General features: G+C 38.2%; 1 protein-coding gene across 1 annotated transcript in view; it reads right to left on the reverse strand.

Moving 5' to 3' along the window:
* Positions 1–10,442: 10,442 nt before the first annotated feature.
* CARNMT1 (carnosine N-methyltransferase 1) overlaps positions 10,443–15,449 on the reverse strand; it is a 47,407-nt gene continuing 42,400 nt past the window's right edge. The window contains exons 7-8 of the mRNA XM_054500101.2: positions 14,323–14,426; positions 10,443–13,279 (exon numbers count right to left, since the gene is read on the reverse strand). Of these exons, the coding sequence (XP_054356076.1) occupies positions 13,178–13,279; positions 14,323–14,426 (206 nt within the window). The 3' untranslated portion in view covers positions 10,443–13,177. The remainder of the gene's footprint in view (positions 13,280–14,322; positions 14,427–15,449) is intronic.

A 15,449-nucleotide genomic window follows, 5' to 3' on the forward strand; every position in this document is an offset into this window, starting at 1 on the left:
GGATCCAGTTTCAGGTTTCTACATATGGCTAGCCAGTTTTCCCAGCACCATTTATTAAATAGGGAATCCTTCCCCCATTTCTTGTTCAGGTTTATCAAAGATCAGATGGTTGTAGATTTGTGGCATTATTTCTGAGGCCTCTGTTCTTTTCCATTGTCTATATATCTGTTTTGGTACCAGTACCATGCTGTTTTGGTTACTGTAGGCTTGTAGTATAGTTTGAAGTCAGGTAGTGTGATGCCTCCAGCTTTGTTCTTTTTGCTTAGGATTGTCTTGGCAATGCAGGCTTTTTTTTGGTTCCATGTGAACTTTAGTTTTTTCCAATTCTGTGAAGAAAGTCATTGGTAGCTTGATGGGGATGGAATTGAATCTGCAAATTATCTTGGGCAGTGTGGCCATTTTCATGATATTGATTCTTCCTATCCATGAGCATAGAATATTCTTCCATTTGTTTGTGTCTTTTATTTCGTTGAGCAGTGGTCTGTAGTTCTCCTTGAAGAGGTCCCTCATGTCCCTTTAAGTTGGATTCCTAGGTATTTTATTCTCTTTGTAGCAATTGTGAATAGGAGTTCACTCATGATTTGGCTGTTAATGGTGTATAGGAATGCTTGTGATTTTTGCACATTGATTTTGTATCCTGAGACATTGCTGAAGTTGCTTATCAGCTTAAGGAGATTTTGGGCTGAGACAATGGGGTTTTCTAAATATACAGTCATCTGCAAACAGGGACAATTTGAATTCCTCATTTCCTAATTAAATACCCTTTATTTCTTTCTCTTGCCTGACTGCCCTGGCCAGTACTTCCAACACTATGTTGAAAAGCAGTAGTGACAGAGGGCATCCTTGTCTTGTGCCAATTTTCAAAGGGAATGCTTCCAGTTTTTGCCCATTCAGTATGATATTGGCTGTGGGTTTGTCATAAATAGCCCTTATTATGTTGAGATATGTTCCATCAATACCTTTCGAGAGTTTTTAGCATGAAGGGCTGAATTTTGCCAAAGGCCTTTTCTGCATCTATTGAGATAATCATGTGGTTTTTGTCATTGGTTCTGTTATGTGATGGATTACGTTTATTGATTTGTGTATGTTGAACAAGGCTTGCATCCCAGGGATGAAGCCGACTTGATCGTGGTGGATAAGCTTTTTGATGTGCTGCTGGATTCAGTTTGCCAGTATTTTATTGAGGATTTTTGCATGGATGTTCATCAGGGATATTGATCTAAAATTCCACTTTTTTGTTGTGTCTCTGCCAGGCCTTGGTATCAGGATGAAGTTTGCCTCATAAAATGAGTTACAGAGGATTCCCTCTTTTTCTATTGATTGGAATAGTTTCAGAAGGAATGGTACCAGCTCCTCTTTGTGCCACTGGTAGAATTCGGCTGTGAATCCGTCTGTTCCTGGACTTTTCTTGGTTGGTAGGCTATTAATTATTGCCTGAATTTCAGAGCCTGTTATTGTTCTATTCAGAGATTCAACTTCTTCCTGGTTTAGTCTTGGGAGGGTGTATGTGTCCAGGAATTTATCCATTTCTTCTAGATTTTCTAGTTTATTTGCATAGAAGTGTTTATAGTATTCTCTGATGGTAGTTTGTATTTCTGTGGGATTGGTGGTGATATCCCGTTTATCATTTTTTATTGCATCTATTTGATTCTTCTCATCTTTATTAGTCTTGCTAGCGGTCTATCAATTTTGTTGATCTTTTCAAAAAACCAGCTCCGAGATTCATTGATTTTTTTGTAGGGTTTTTTGTGTCTCTTTCAGTTCTGCTCTTAGTTATTTCTTGCCTTCTGCTAGCTTTTGATTGTGTTTGCTCTTGCTTCTCTAGTTCTTTTAATTGTGATGTTAGGGTGTCAATTTTAGATCTTTCCTGCTTTCTCTTGTGGGCATTTAGTGCTATAAATTTCCTTCTACACACTGCTTTAAATGTGTCCCAGAGATTTGGTACGTTGCGTCTTTGTTCTCATTGGTTTCAAAGAACATCTTTATTTCTGCCTTCATTTTGTTATTTACCCAGTACTCATTCAGGAGCAAGTTGTTCAGTTTCCATGTAGTTGTGCAGTTTTGAGTGAGTTTCTTAATCCTGAGTTCTAATTTGATTGCACTGTGGTCTGAGAGACAGTTTGTTGTGATTTCTGTTCTTTTACATTTGCTGAGCAGTGCTTTACTTCCAATTATGTGGTCAATTTTAGAATAAGTGCAATGAGGTGCTGAGAAGAATGTATATTCTGTTCATTTGGGGTGGAGAGTTCTGTAGATGTCTATGAATAGACATTTCTTAAAAGAAGACAAACAATCAACAGGAAATGTTCAACATCACTAATCAGAGAAAAATCAAAATCATAATGAGGGGCTGGGCACGGTGGCTCACGCCTGTAATCCCAGCACTTTGGGAGGCCAAGGCAGGCGGATCACCAGGTCAGGAGTTTGAGACCAGCCTGACCAACACGGTGAACCCCCATCTCTACTAAAATTACACAAATAATTAGCTGGGCGTGGTGGCGTGGTGCCTGTAATCCCAGCTACTCAGGAGGCTGAGGCAGGAGAATCGCTTGAACCCCGGGAGGTGGAGGTTGCAGTGGGCTGAGGTCACACCACTGCACTCCAGCCTGGGCAACAGAGTGAGACTCTGTCTCAAAAAATATATATTTTTAATATAATATGCAATATATTTTATATAAGCTATGTAATACAATCTATATTATATATAATCTGTAATAGTTATAATCTATATTATATACGTTATAATCTATAATTATAATCTATTATATAATCTATAATAGTTATCCAGATTATGAATAATCTAGATTATATATTATAATATATAATGTACTATCTAGATTACATTATTTATAATATAGATTATATAATATACTATATATAATATATAGAGAGAGTGTGTGTGGTGTGTGGGAGTGGGGAGCAGGCTTGTCTTGCTGTCTGTCAGAAATTCTAAGTAAGGGCTGTGTCTTTGTGGATTACCTTCTTTTGTTCTTCCTGCCAGAGATCATGCTAGGAGGATGCTGGGGGTAGGATTAGCTTCAATTTTTTTTTTTCATTACACTCTTCTCCTGTCTGCTCCCTGCTTTGCCCTGTTTTCTCATTCCTCTGGAGTTCTCTTAGAGCAGCCCCTGTTGTTAGCTGGCTGGTCTTCAAAACTCTCATGTGTAGGGCTGACAATGCTGGGGGTAGGGGATCCAGCTTATTCTTTTATTTTCAAGTCCATTCTTGGGGCTGGTGGGGAGGCAGAATGCCCCTCCCTAAGCCCTTAGTGTGTGCCAAGCTTGCTTTTTGATGTTGGCAGGGGAGGGGGAACCTCCCCTCCAGTCTCCAGGGTGGTGACTGAGTTTCCTATATCAAACCCTTCAATGGGCACAAAATGGGAGTGCTTGATTTCAGGTTTTATTGTTTTTATGAACGTCCAAATCTGTGTTTCTCCCTGCACTCCCAGACTGTGTGGCCAGTTGAAAGTGTCTGGTTTGTGTTCGTCTCTCCCTCATTTCCGGAGCAAGGCCTGAGACCCTGCCACATCTCCTATGCTCTGCATCCATGCCTCCTTTGGACATTAAAGGTTGACTGATGCAATAATAATAAATCATAATGAGGTCTCACTTTACATTAGAATAAGTATTATTAAAAAGCAAAAAAAAATTACAGATGCTGGTGACGAGGTACAGAAAACGGAACTCAAACTGTTGGTGGAAATGTAAATTAGTTCAGTCACTATGGAAAACAATAGAGAAAAAAACTAAAAATAGAACTACCATACCACCTAGCAATTCTTCTACTGGGCATTTATCCAAAGGAAATCAGTATACCAGAAGGATACATGCACTCCCATGTTTCTGACAGCTCTACTGACAGCAAAGATATGGAATCAACCTAAGTGTCCATCAACAGATGAACAGACAAAGGAAATGTGGTCTACATACACAATGGAGTACTATTCAGTCATAAAAGAGGGTGAAATCATGTCATTTATGGCAACATGGATGGATCTGGAGGACATTAAGTTAAATAAGCCAGGCAGAGAAAGACAAATACTGCATGTTCTCACTCATATGTGGGAGCTAAGAAAGTTGATCTCATGGAGGTAGTGAGTAGAATGACAGCTATCAGAGGATGGGAAGGGCATATGGGTGGGAGTGGCTATGAAGAGAGGTTGGTTAATGGGTACAAACATACAGTTAGATAGAGTAAGTTCTAATGTTTGATACAAAGTTGGGTGACTATAGTTAATAGTTAACAACAACGTATATTTCAAAATAACTAGAAAAGAGTACTTGGAATGTTCCTAATATATAGAAATAAATATTCAAGGTGATGGATACCCCAAATACCCTAAATTGATTATCACACATTCTACGCATGTAACAATATCACATGTGCCCTATATAAATATGTACAAATACTATGCATTAATTAAAATTTAAAAAGCAAGACCAAGGTATGTGCTGTTAATGAGAAACCCATTTTAAATACTAAGGTAGGTTAAAAGTGAAAACATAAGGGAAAAAAACAACAGTGCATGCAAATACTGGCAAACTCCAAACAAGGTCTATCAGTAGTTTAGTAATAGTATTGTACCAATGTCAACTTCAAGGTTTTAATAATATGGTTACTTAAAATGCTATCTTTGGGGGAAGCTGGGTGAGAGTACACAGAACTCTCTGTATTATTTGTGTAATTTCTCATGTCTTTACCAGCATCTAGGAAACTGTAACAGACTAACTTATTAGATTGTAAATAGGGTAAACTCAAATAGCAGACTTAGCACTTTTGTTGAGAAAGGAAGGATGCTGTTAGACATGGATTTCTGGATTAGGAAGGACAAGGCTCTGCAGGCCAGTTCAAGAAAATAAGACTCCCAAGATCCAGTAATGAATGCTATTGCCCAATTGGCAGGAGACCCTACTTCTTCCTATTTATATGCTGAGCTGCTAGAAGCAGGACTGAAATAAGTCACCCAAATAATAACTTCATTGTTGCTCACTGTCTTCCAGGCAGAAAGAAGAAGAAATGACAACAGAGCAGCAAGTCCCATGGTCCTAGCTAAAAGGCGGTACGGCTGTGACTGCTGAGGTGGAGAGTCCTCAAAGGTAAATTAATGTGTCAGCAATGAAGGCTTCACTATTTAATATAGAGCTTTGAGTGACCTGAAGACAGAAGTTAATTTGGTTGAATTGAGCATGGGTGGCCACTTAAAAGTGAGTGAAGGAAACGCCTTGCCTAATAGTATAAAGCCAAAACACCTGGTTCCTGTCAACAGTCCAACCTGGCTTATAATGAGGACAGGGCTCTGGATGCCAGGGCGGCCAAGGCTGGAAGACTGCAGGGCAGAACACAGTGGCGTGAGCATGAACAGAAAGGAAGTTTGGATCATAATCCTGAAAAACAATTCTGAATGCCATAATCTCAAATATTGAAATACTGAAAGATCAAAATCCCTGAAGTCTAAACATCCAGAAAATTGCAATCCCAAAATTTCAAAATCTTGAAAATATAATGTAGGGAAAAAAATCTTAAAAATTATTTAAAAAGCATTTATTTATATTTTAAAAAGGGGATTTGAGAAACATAAAAACACTAGAGAACACTGTGTAGACCACTTCACACAATGAAATAGGCAATAACATATTTTTTGCAAGCATAAACACTCAGGCATACTAATGACAATTGCGTGGATGTAACAATTATGAGCAGATAAACTGTATTCATAAACAAATGGGTGAAAAAGCTAAATATATAAAAGCATATACCTAGCTTTATAACTGCAGTCATCTGAAATACAGTGATAGACAACATAAGTCTTCCGACGAGATCAATCAAAAACTTCAATGGGGGGCCGGGCATGGTGGCTCATGCCTGTAATCCCAGCACTTTGGGAGGCCGAGGCGGGCAGATCACTTCAGGTCAGGAGTTCGAGACCAGCCTGACCAACATAGTGAAACCCTGTCTCTACCAAAAATACAAAAATTAGTCGGGTGTGATGGTAGGCACCTATGATCCCAGCTACTCAGGAGGCTGAGGCAGGAGAATTGCTTGAATCCAGTAGGTGATTACAGTGAGCCGAGATCACACCACTGTACTCAAGCTGGGGCAACAGAGCAAGACTCCATCTCAAAAGGAAACAACAACAAAAAAACAAAAAACAAAACTTTGCTGGGCATGGTGGCTCACGTCTGCAATTCCAGCACTTTGGGAGGCCAACATGGGCAGATCACCTGAGGTCAGAAGTTCAAGACCGGCCTGGCCAATATGGTGAAACCCTGTCTCTACAAAAATACAAAAATTAGCCAGGCGCGGTGGTGGGTACCTGTAGTCCCAGCTACTTCAGAGGCTGAGGCAGGAGAATTGCTTGAACCCAGGAGGCGGAGGTTGCAGTGAGCTGAGATGGTGCCACTGCACTCCAGCCTGGGTGACAGAGCAAGACTCTGTCTTGAAAAAAACAAAAACAAAACAAAAACCTTCAGTGGGTCACCACCACATACACATTAGCCCAAAGAGCCAAGATTTTCAGAAATTTTATCTTTGACAAATGCAGACGTACAAAGAGGACATCTCTTCCTTTACTGAGGAAGTTTCTACATTTTTACATACATGCATAATGCTTACACATGGTTAATGCTGTGATAACGTAGTTTGTGGTGTCAAATTTCTGATGTCCGAGGCAGCAGCAGAAAATTTGTCCCAGCTCCGAGAGGGACTAATTTGCCTTCTCTGTTCTCTATAGGCCCCTGGCTGATTGGATGGCTCCTGCCAACACTGAGGACAGATCTTTCCCACTTAGTCCACTGAGACTCACATACACGTCTTCCCTAGAAAGACTCTCACAGATACACTGAAAATAATGCCTTACTAGGTTTCTAGGTATTCCTTAATCCAGACAAGGTGACACCTAAAACTATGTCCATAAGTCCACTTCTTGTTAATTTGGCACCCATATGAATCTCCTTAAACTGTAATTTCCTAGTAAAGACAATAACAAGGTAATAGTTCTGCCTGTCGTGATGCAAGTACACTGCATACAACCGAAAACACATTAATCCCTTCCCCAGAATTTGTCTCACGGGATTTCAAAGATTTTAATCCATTGAAATTTTAGATGTTAGGGACTTTAGACCTTAAGGATTTTGATATTTCAGGACTTCAACATTCGGGATTATGTATTTTGAGATTATGATCAGCACCAAAGTAAGGGGTCTTGGAAGCTGGACACTCATTGGGTGCTGGAGATAGATGGAGGAAGAAGCAGCAGCAGTGCTCAGGTACTGAACCTGGAGACAGTGGTCAATGGAAAAAAATGCTGAGAATCAAATTTCTTTCCCACCACCACTGAGAAACATAAAAACACAAGAGAACACTTTGCAGGCCACTTCACACAATGAAATAGGCAATAACATTTTTTTGCAAGCATAAACACTCAGGCATACTAATGACAATTGCGTGGATGTAACAATTATGAGCAGATGAACTGTATTCCCCACCACCATTGCTCCTACTGTCACTGTAGACTAGCTTCCTCTGCCACCTGGAACTCCCAACTTGGGGATAACCTGATCTTTTGGGATCTGTGCTGTAGCACCTGATGCACATGTTAAACTTCTTGGTCTGTGTTCCTACAGGAAAAAAGGCACTTTAATTCAACTGACAGGGTTTGGACAGGGCTTGGAGTGGGGAAGGAAAACTGAAATTGTTAGGGGCCAGGGAGAGCTGAGCAGGCAGGTTGAACAGTCAAAGCTTTAATCACTTACTGAAATAGCAAGAGGTTAAAGTAGAGAAAGCGCCAACTCTCTTCTGTCCTATCCCAGCCCCCAAGTTTTTGATGAGGAGCTGGACCCCTCAAAAATAATGTCACCAGGGCTCTTTGGACATATTCAATATATGTATAATAGAATTCATGGATTTTATGCCTGCACTTCTTGGTCTATATCTTATTCCATCTCACTCTCAAGTAATACTGCACAGACTGACCTCCCTCCCCGGGTGGTCCAGTATAAGTAATGTAGGCCTCCAAGAGGAGAAGTTTCAAAGACTTAATGGCTGCCTGAGTACTCAGAGAGGCAACAGCTCAATACTAACAATTGCGACAGCTGCCTGACCCAGCCACCACGTACATCTTTATATATTAACAAAAGAAGGCAGCTATTAATCGGCTAAGCTTTTGTTGAAACTTAATGTGACTTAACGCAGATCTTCTGACTCTTTGGCTTGACAGCCCCATTTTGGGATGGGTCAACTTGGACTTGATGACTAACAAGGTGAAAAGAATCTAACAAGCCTCGCTAGTCAAAGAGAAATAGCATAGCTGGCCTGGCCCTAAGCAGCTTTTTGGTCCTACATGAAAAAATGGCAGCTATCCTTTTGGAGGTAAACTGTACGGCCAACTCCACTGCATAAAGCAATCCCATTGGTCCAATGGGGCCCTTGACTTAGTTTCCCCTAAGTTTCTGGGCCTACTTCAAGAATTGTTTGGCTACAATGAAACATAATGGAGTCCAATGAGCTGCTGCTGCTGTTCAGCTTCAGTGCCAGCTATGTAAAACCAAAAGCAGATGTGGTTGCTCCTCTCAATTACTAGAACTCAAGGCAGTCCTCATGGCTCTGGCCAATACTCTCCCTGATGAACCTCACTATGTTTTAATTAGGTTTGGAGCTGTTGCCAATGGCCTATCAGGTCTGCCACATGAAATCATATAGACTGGCAGATTAAAAACACTTCCTTTTGGCCATTAAACTCAGAGAAATTGCTTAACTTTCCCAATAATTAAGTAAATGAATATTCAAATTAGATACTTCTTATATAGGCATACCTTGGAGATACTGCAGACTCAGTTCCAGACCATCATGATAATGTGAGTCACACACATTTTGAGGTTTCCCAGTGCATATAAAAGTATGTTTATACTATACTGTAGCGTATTAAATGTGCAATAGCATTTTGTCTAAAAGAACAATGTACATACTTAATTTTTTTTTTTTTTGAGTTGGAGTCTCACTCTGTCGCCCAGGCGGGAGTGCAGTGGCGCAATCTCGGCTCACTGCAAGCTCCGCCTCCCGGGTTCACGCCATTCTCCTGCCTCAGCCTCCCCAGTAGCTGGGACTACATGCGCCCGCCACTGCGCCTGGCTAATTTTTTGTACTTTTAGTAGAGACGGGGTTTCACCATGTTAGCCAGGATGATCTCGATCTCCCGACCTCGTGATCTGCCCGCCTCGGCCTCCCAAAGTGCTGGGATTACAGGCGTGAGCCACCGCGCCCGGCCACATACTTAATTTAAAAATACGTGATTGCAAAAAAATGCTGACACAGAGACACGACATGAGCACATGCTGTTGGAAAATGACACCAATATAGACTTGTTCGATGCAGGGTTGCCAAAAACCTTCAATTTGTAAAAAAAAAAAAAAAAAAAAACAGTATCTGCAAGGTGCAATAAAGCAAAGTAGAATAAAATGAGGTATGTTTGTACTGACAAAAATGAAAAGCTCAGCAATATCCAGTACTGGCCAGAGAATGGATATAAGTTACTTTTAAACACTGTTCCTGGCATGCAAATTGGTGCAGTCCTTCTGAAAGGCAACTTTTAACTGAAAATGCACATACACACTGACTGAAAGATCCCACATCTAAACAGGTATCAAAGAGAAAGAATCAAACATATATAAGAGGGATGTGCTAGCAGGTTAATAAAAGTGGGAGTAACATGCCACTGAATTTTACTTATGCCCTCACCCATTACCTACTATTATACTTCATTATAATTCCCAACAAACTTTTGGAATCTGTATCTGTACCTACCATTTTTTTACTGTTTTCCCCAGGATTCCATGGAAACCTTTTTCAAGGGGTCACTGTAAGATAATTAAAACTAATGTCCTGTTAACAATCCTCATTTTTTCCATCACTATATAGCAGTCAACACAGACTGAAATTACATTTATGGTAATTGTCTATCATGTGCTTTCATACACACAAAAATATATATAAAAGCTCATATGACCTAATAAACCATCTGAAATAGATGGTATTAATCCTCTCTTACAGATGAGGAAACAAGCCAAGAGTGGCTTGCCTGAGATCACAATCATTCAGGAAAATGAACCCAGAAGATCTAAGTTCTCATCCCACTGATGGCTGGTCCTAGAACTGTCTTCTACTAGTTCCTTTTATAGTTCTTTTTCTATTATTTAACAAAACTGAAAATCGAGATTATTCGTTTTCCTCAATGGATTCTAACTTTATTACAGTGAACTTGAATGAAACAAAGTGAAAATAATTAGTGTAAGGCCTGGCATATTATAAGGCGAAGTATTCATGTTACTGACTTCTTAGAAGCATATAAAAATAGGCTAATCCAAGAGTTCAAAAGTATATATGCTCAACTCATTAAAATCCTCACATCTATAGTTATATTAACTTAGATGAAAACCAAGCAACTATCGTTTCGTAGCAATTGGCAGACTTTAATATTCAAGAAAAATTAATTTCATCATACACATTAAAAATATAGGAAATTTCATGCAGACATGAAGCTTCCAATTCAGCTTTTGTGGCAACTTTTAGAATGAGAGTTACATATAAATACAGTACATTTTACAGTTACCAAACTTCATAATTTTATACTGTGATTTTTACAGCTTCTCCTTATATTGTACATATTCCACCTTGCTCACTTGATTAGCATACCCTATATCTGCACTGCTTCAGAATATGGAAATTAAAGAAAAAAACATAAGCACAATGGACTATCTCCTCCCATTTCATAAAGTGAATGAAAATGTTTGTGTATACAGCTAATTTAAGAAAAACATTTAAACTTTAAGGCTTACATACTTTAGTAGCTAGGACTAAAATTAAGAAATACAAAGTTAAATAAATCCTCCAGTGATACTTCTATTATTGATTGATACCACATTTTCAAGTTTAGAATATATTAACTGCAAAAGCTGTAAGAAAAAAAGTGATGCAAATTTGTATAGAACATTTATAAAACAATATTCATGATATGAGGGATAAATTAACAAATGAAGTAACTGATTTCAGAATTAACTAAAACATATGCTATAATTTAGAAATTTAACATTATTAAAGAAAACCTAATAGAAAAAAATTAATTAATAAAGCCAACCCACCAGTGTCAACCTGTTTTTGCCTGTGACAAAAACAAAGATCATTTGTTTTAATACAAGTTGTAAAAAAGTGAATACTAGTCAGTGAATAAAAAGCATGTCTAAGCCATTCAAAAACAGCATGCATTCCTTTCTGTTCAATTGATTTTTTAAAAATACTTATGTACTTTGCAAGTTTTCTTCTTTTAAAACAATAATTGGAGTTTTTTTTTCTTCCTTGCCACTAAATTCAAACTCATTCATGTAAGTAATAAGAATTTCCACCAAATGAACATCTGCTAAGTATTGAGGGACACAAAAAAGAGAAATCTTTAAAAAAAAAAAGGTTACAGTCTTCCCAGTTTTGACATGTCAAATTAACTGCATGAAACCCTCTATTGCATAGTGAGAGTAAAGGTCACAAAAGTCCCATCACTGTACATGGAAAAGGTCCCCCCAACTAGTAAGATGCCAAATAGGGTAGTGACTCCCCAGCCTAAGTGACAACAAAGGTCTAAAGATTTACAAGTAACTTTTCCTATTAAAACATGACATTTATGCGACCAGCACATTACTGAGATTAAATCCATCTAATTTAAATTGCCACAGAGGTCATTTAAAGCAATCACAATCATCTGTGAAAATATTCAAGAAGAGTTCTTCCTTTTCTCCAAGAAAAGGCTAAAACATTAGTCATCTCTACTTTCCAAGCTACTGGAAACAGAATATCATACATTAAAAAATATAAAGGAAAACTCCCTCCAATAAAGATCTGCTAGAGGTAGAAATTTAAAGCAGCATATACTATTTAAGCTCCATCTATCAGGGAACAAAATTGGTATTAATCTGAAATTACATGATGGCTGCTGCTTACAATATTGAAGACACAGACCATGGGCAGTAATTTATCCCTGAATTTCATAATCAAAATTCCCCACATTAATACTATTATGACAGTTTTTCCTAGTATATAATTGTTTTAATGAAAAAAGTGCTTGCTTTCATAATCCAGATAATCTAAAGAAAAGACATTATTGTAAACATCACACTGTCAAACTCTGTATTCATTTAGAGTCTGAAAATCATATATTTCAAATGGGTAAATTTTATTCTTTTTTTCTGTTTCCTAGCACTACTTTTAATAAAGGCTTTTTATTCTCACTTTGAATGTTGAGATCTCGTATATTTCAAAGTGATCCATGATGAGTATGCTTTCATAAAGTGTTCAGTTTATTGTGGCCAAAAGACTGATAATTTCTCAGTTACTTGAATATATTTTACCGGCCTGTGATGCTATTAAATTTAACATTTCATAAAAAAGAAATGTTTGATGCTTCTTTAAGTTCATCTGAGCTAGAAAATACAAAATTAAATTAATCTGAATGATAAAAGAATAGACACAGGCCAGGCGCGGTGGTACATGCCTATAGTCCTAGCTACTCAGGAGGCTAAGGCAGGAAGATCGCTTGAGTCCAGGAGTTTGAGGTTACAGTGAGCTATGATCGCGCCACTGCACTCCGGCCTGGGAGACAGAGCGGGATCCTGTCTCTGAAGAAAAAAAAAAAAAAGACACATTTTACGCATAGTTTTCTTAGATTGAAAGTGAACAAAGTCCCAACTCCAGATGTTGAATATGACTGAGGATCCTTAGACTCTTCTAAAAGTTACATGTGCAATGCATACAAAACAACAAAAAAAGGAAGATTATTATGGACTTCAATACTATTAGTCATTAATTCGGCAGACTTGCAATGGACAGCATCATGAAGACACTGGAGATTAGGTTTTTTTTCCTACGGAAACACAATTCTGGGCTTCAAGGAAAAAGTATACTTCAAGACATTTCCTCCATTTTTACTTGTGTAGTACAAATCTGCATGGCATAGTATATTTCTGAAAAAGCAATAGACATATTAAGAAAATAGACACTATTTCTAAATTTCGTTAGGAATAAGAAGGCACCACTGATTTGAGGTTGTGTCCTGTCATCACTGATAGTTGATTTTGAGTCGTTGATTTCAGCATTTGTTCTTACTAAACTTTTTTCCAGGTGGTATCACTTGAGACCATTATTGTGGCTTACGGACCACAAACAAGACACATTCATAGTAGTATTTCATCATAGAGAGATCATTCACAGTATATGTTGACAATACAGATTCTTTTTCCACCTGCAATGCAAACAATAATCATAATACTGACTATGACAGTCATGATGACCACACCACTAACAAATTCTGAGCACATATGTATCAGTGGCAGGCACTATTTTAAGCATATTCATTTATTACATACAACTACCCCCATAAGAGAGGTACTATTAATATTAGTAGTCTCACTTTACAAAGAACAGTCACACTAATAAGTAGTGGAACTGAGATTCAAACTCAGGCAGTCTTGAGCTCTGAACTACTACAATATGTTGCTTCTCGTCATTCTTAAAAACAAACCTATTGTTTCTAAAATGGAATGCTTCTAAATAAATGAACTGAAACACAATAGCCAAAATATCACAAAACTTTATAGTAATGCACATAATTAAAAAAAGATGAAGCAGTACACAAGGACATATTGTGGATATCCCTCTTATACCTGCCCTCCCACCCCTTTTGTTTTCCCCAGAGCCTACTCTACTTTCTATCAGTGAGAGTCTGTAAGACCAGTATTATAATGATCAGCTACCATTTATTGAAAGGCTATTTCACCAGAAAGTATAGTTTTCCCTTTATGTACACATTATCCCAAATCCTTATAATTCTGAAAGCTAAGTAACACAGGTCAAGCATCCCTAATCTGAAAATCTGAAACGCTCCAAAATCCAAAATGTTTTGAGCGCCTACATAATGCCACAAGTGACAAATTCCACATCTGACTTCATGTGGCAGGTGGTCAAAATTTTAAAATATTGTATCAAATTACCTTCGGGCTATGCTTATAAGGCATATATAAAACATAAATGAATTTCACATTTAGACTTCAGTCCCCTCCCAAGATATGTCATGTACATGCATATATTGCAAAATTGGAAAAAAATCCAAAATCCAAAACATTTCTGGTCCCAAGCATTTTGAATAAGGGATACTCAATCTGTATTATCTTCCCTTTATAGATAAGAAAACAGAGAATTCAAATAGTCACTAACAGCCATGATATCAACACTTCTGTTGAGGTGCTTTGGGAGTTAAACTTTGGCAATATTTTATTCCATTCTTACCTCTACCTTGAATCCATACTGCAGAACAACGTTTTTTATATCCTCATAGCTCAATTCTATGGAAAGTTCATTTGCCAGATTTTCAAAGTGGTACAGCAGAGGACCTATGGTTTAAAGATACTATGAATTACTTGAATATAAACATACACTCATAGCTGTGTTACACTGAATTCCAAGTTGAGTAAGTTAGGTACTGGATGAGACAAACATAAAAAGTCTGGGCATTTGCTGAAAATGCCCAGACCTCTGAAAATTTGGTCTAGTATCTGACACCCTCAAGAGTTGGGCCTACACTCATGAGGAGTGATTCCCTCTGGCATACCTGCCTTGCACTGTGATTCACACCATGGGCCTTCACCTTTAACTTGCAAGTTACTGAAGAAGTAGATGAATCAGAGAATGCTAAGTCCTCAAATTCCAAATGTATTCTGCAATTATAATTCCATAAGCAAATGCAAAACTGCAGTTACCAACTGTGTATCATATGAAAACAAAGAAGGAGCCTCAAGTTAACTTAGGTAGTAAAAGGTGGACAGAAGTTATATGGAAGGTTTCCGGAAAGGAAGAAGTAACATTAGAGCTGGCTTTTTTTTTTTTTTAAGTGCACTGTTGATATCCCAGCTCTAACATCTAATAATTGTGTGTCTGTGGGCAATTCACTAACTCCACTTCATCTATAATATGACTTTTTTTTTTTTTTTTTTTTTTGAGACAGAATCTCACTCTGTTGCCCAGGATGGGTGGGGTGCAGTGGGCTTACTGCAACCTCCACCTCCCAGGTTCAAGCGATTTTCCTGCCTCAGCCTCCTGAATAGCTGAGATTACAGGAACCTGTCACCACACCAGGCTAATTTTTATATTTTTAGTAGAGACAGGGTTTCACCATGTTGGCCAGGCTGGTCTTGAACTCCTGACCTCAAGTGATCCACCAGCTTTGGCCTCCCAAACTGTTTTGATTACAGGCGTGAGCCACCATGAGTGCCCTGTAATATGACTTTAATGTGAGATAATATGTATTACACCTGTCATAAACAAGGCACTAAGTAAATGACAGGTATTACACTGTTTCTATGACATCCTCCCTTTACTATTTGCTCATTCTATACATTCAAGAAACGCACATATGA

The sequence above is a fragment of the Pongo pygmaeus genome, chromosome 13 (assembly GCF_028885625.2).
Source record: "Pongo pygmaeus isolate AG05252 chromosome 13, NHGRI_mPonPyg2-v2.0_pri, whole genome shotgun sequence".
Classification (NCBI taxonomy): Eukaryota; Metazoa; Chordata; class Mammalia; order Primates; family Hominidae; genus Pongo; species Pongo pygmaeus.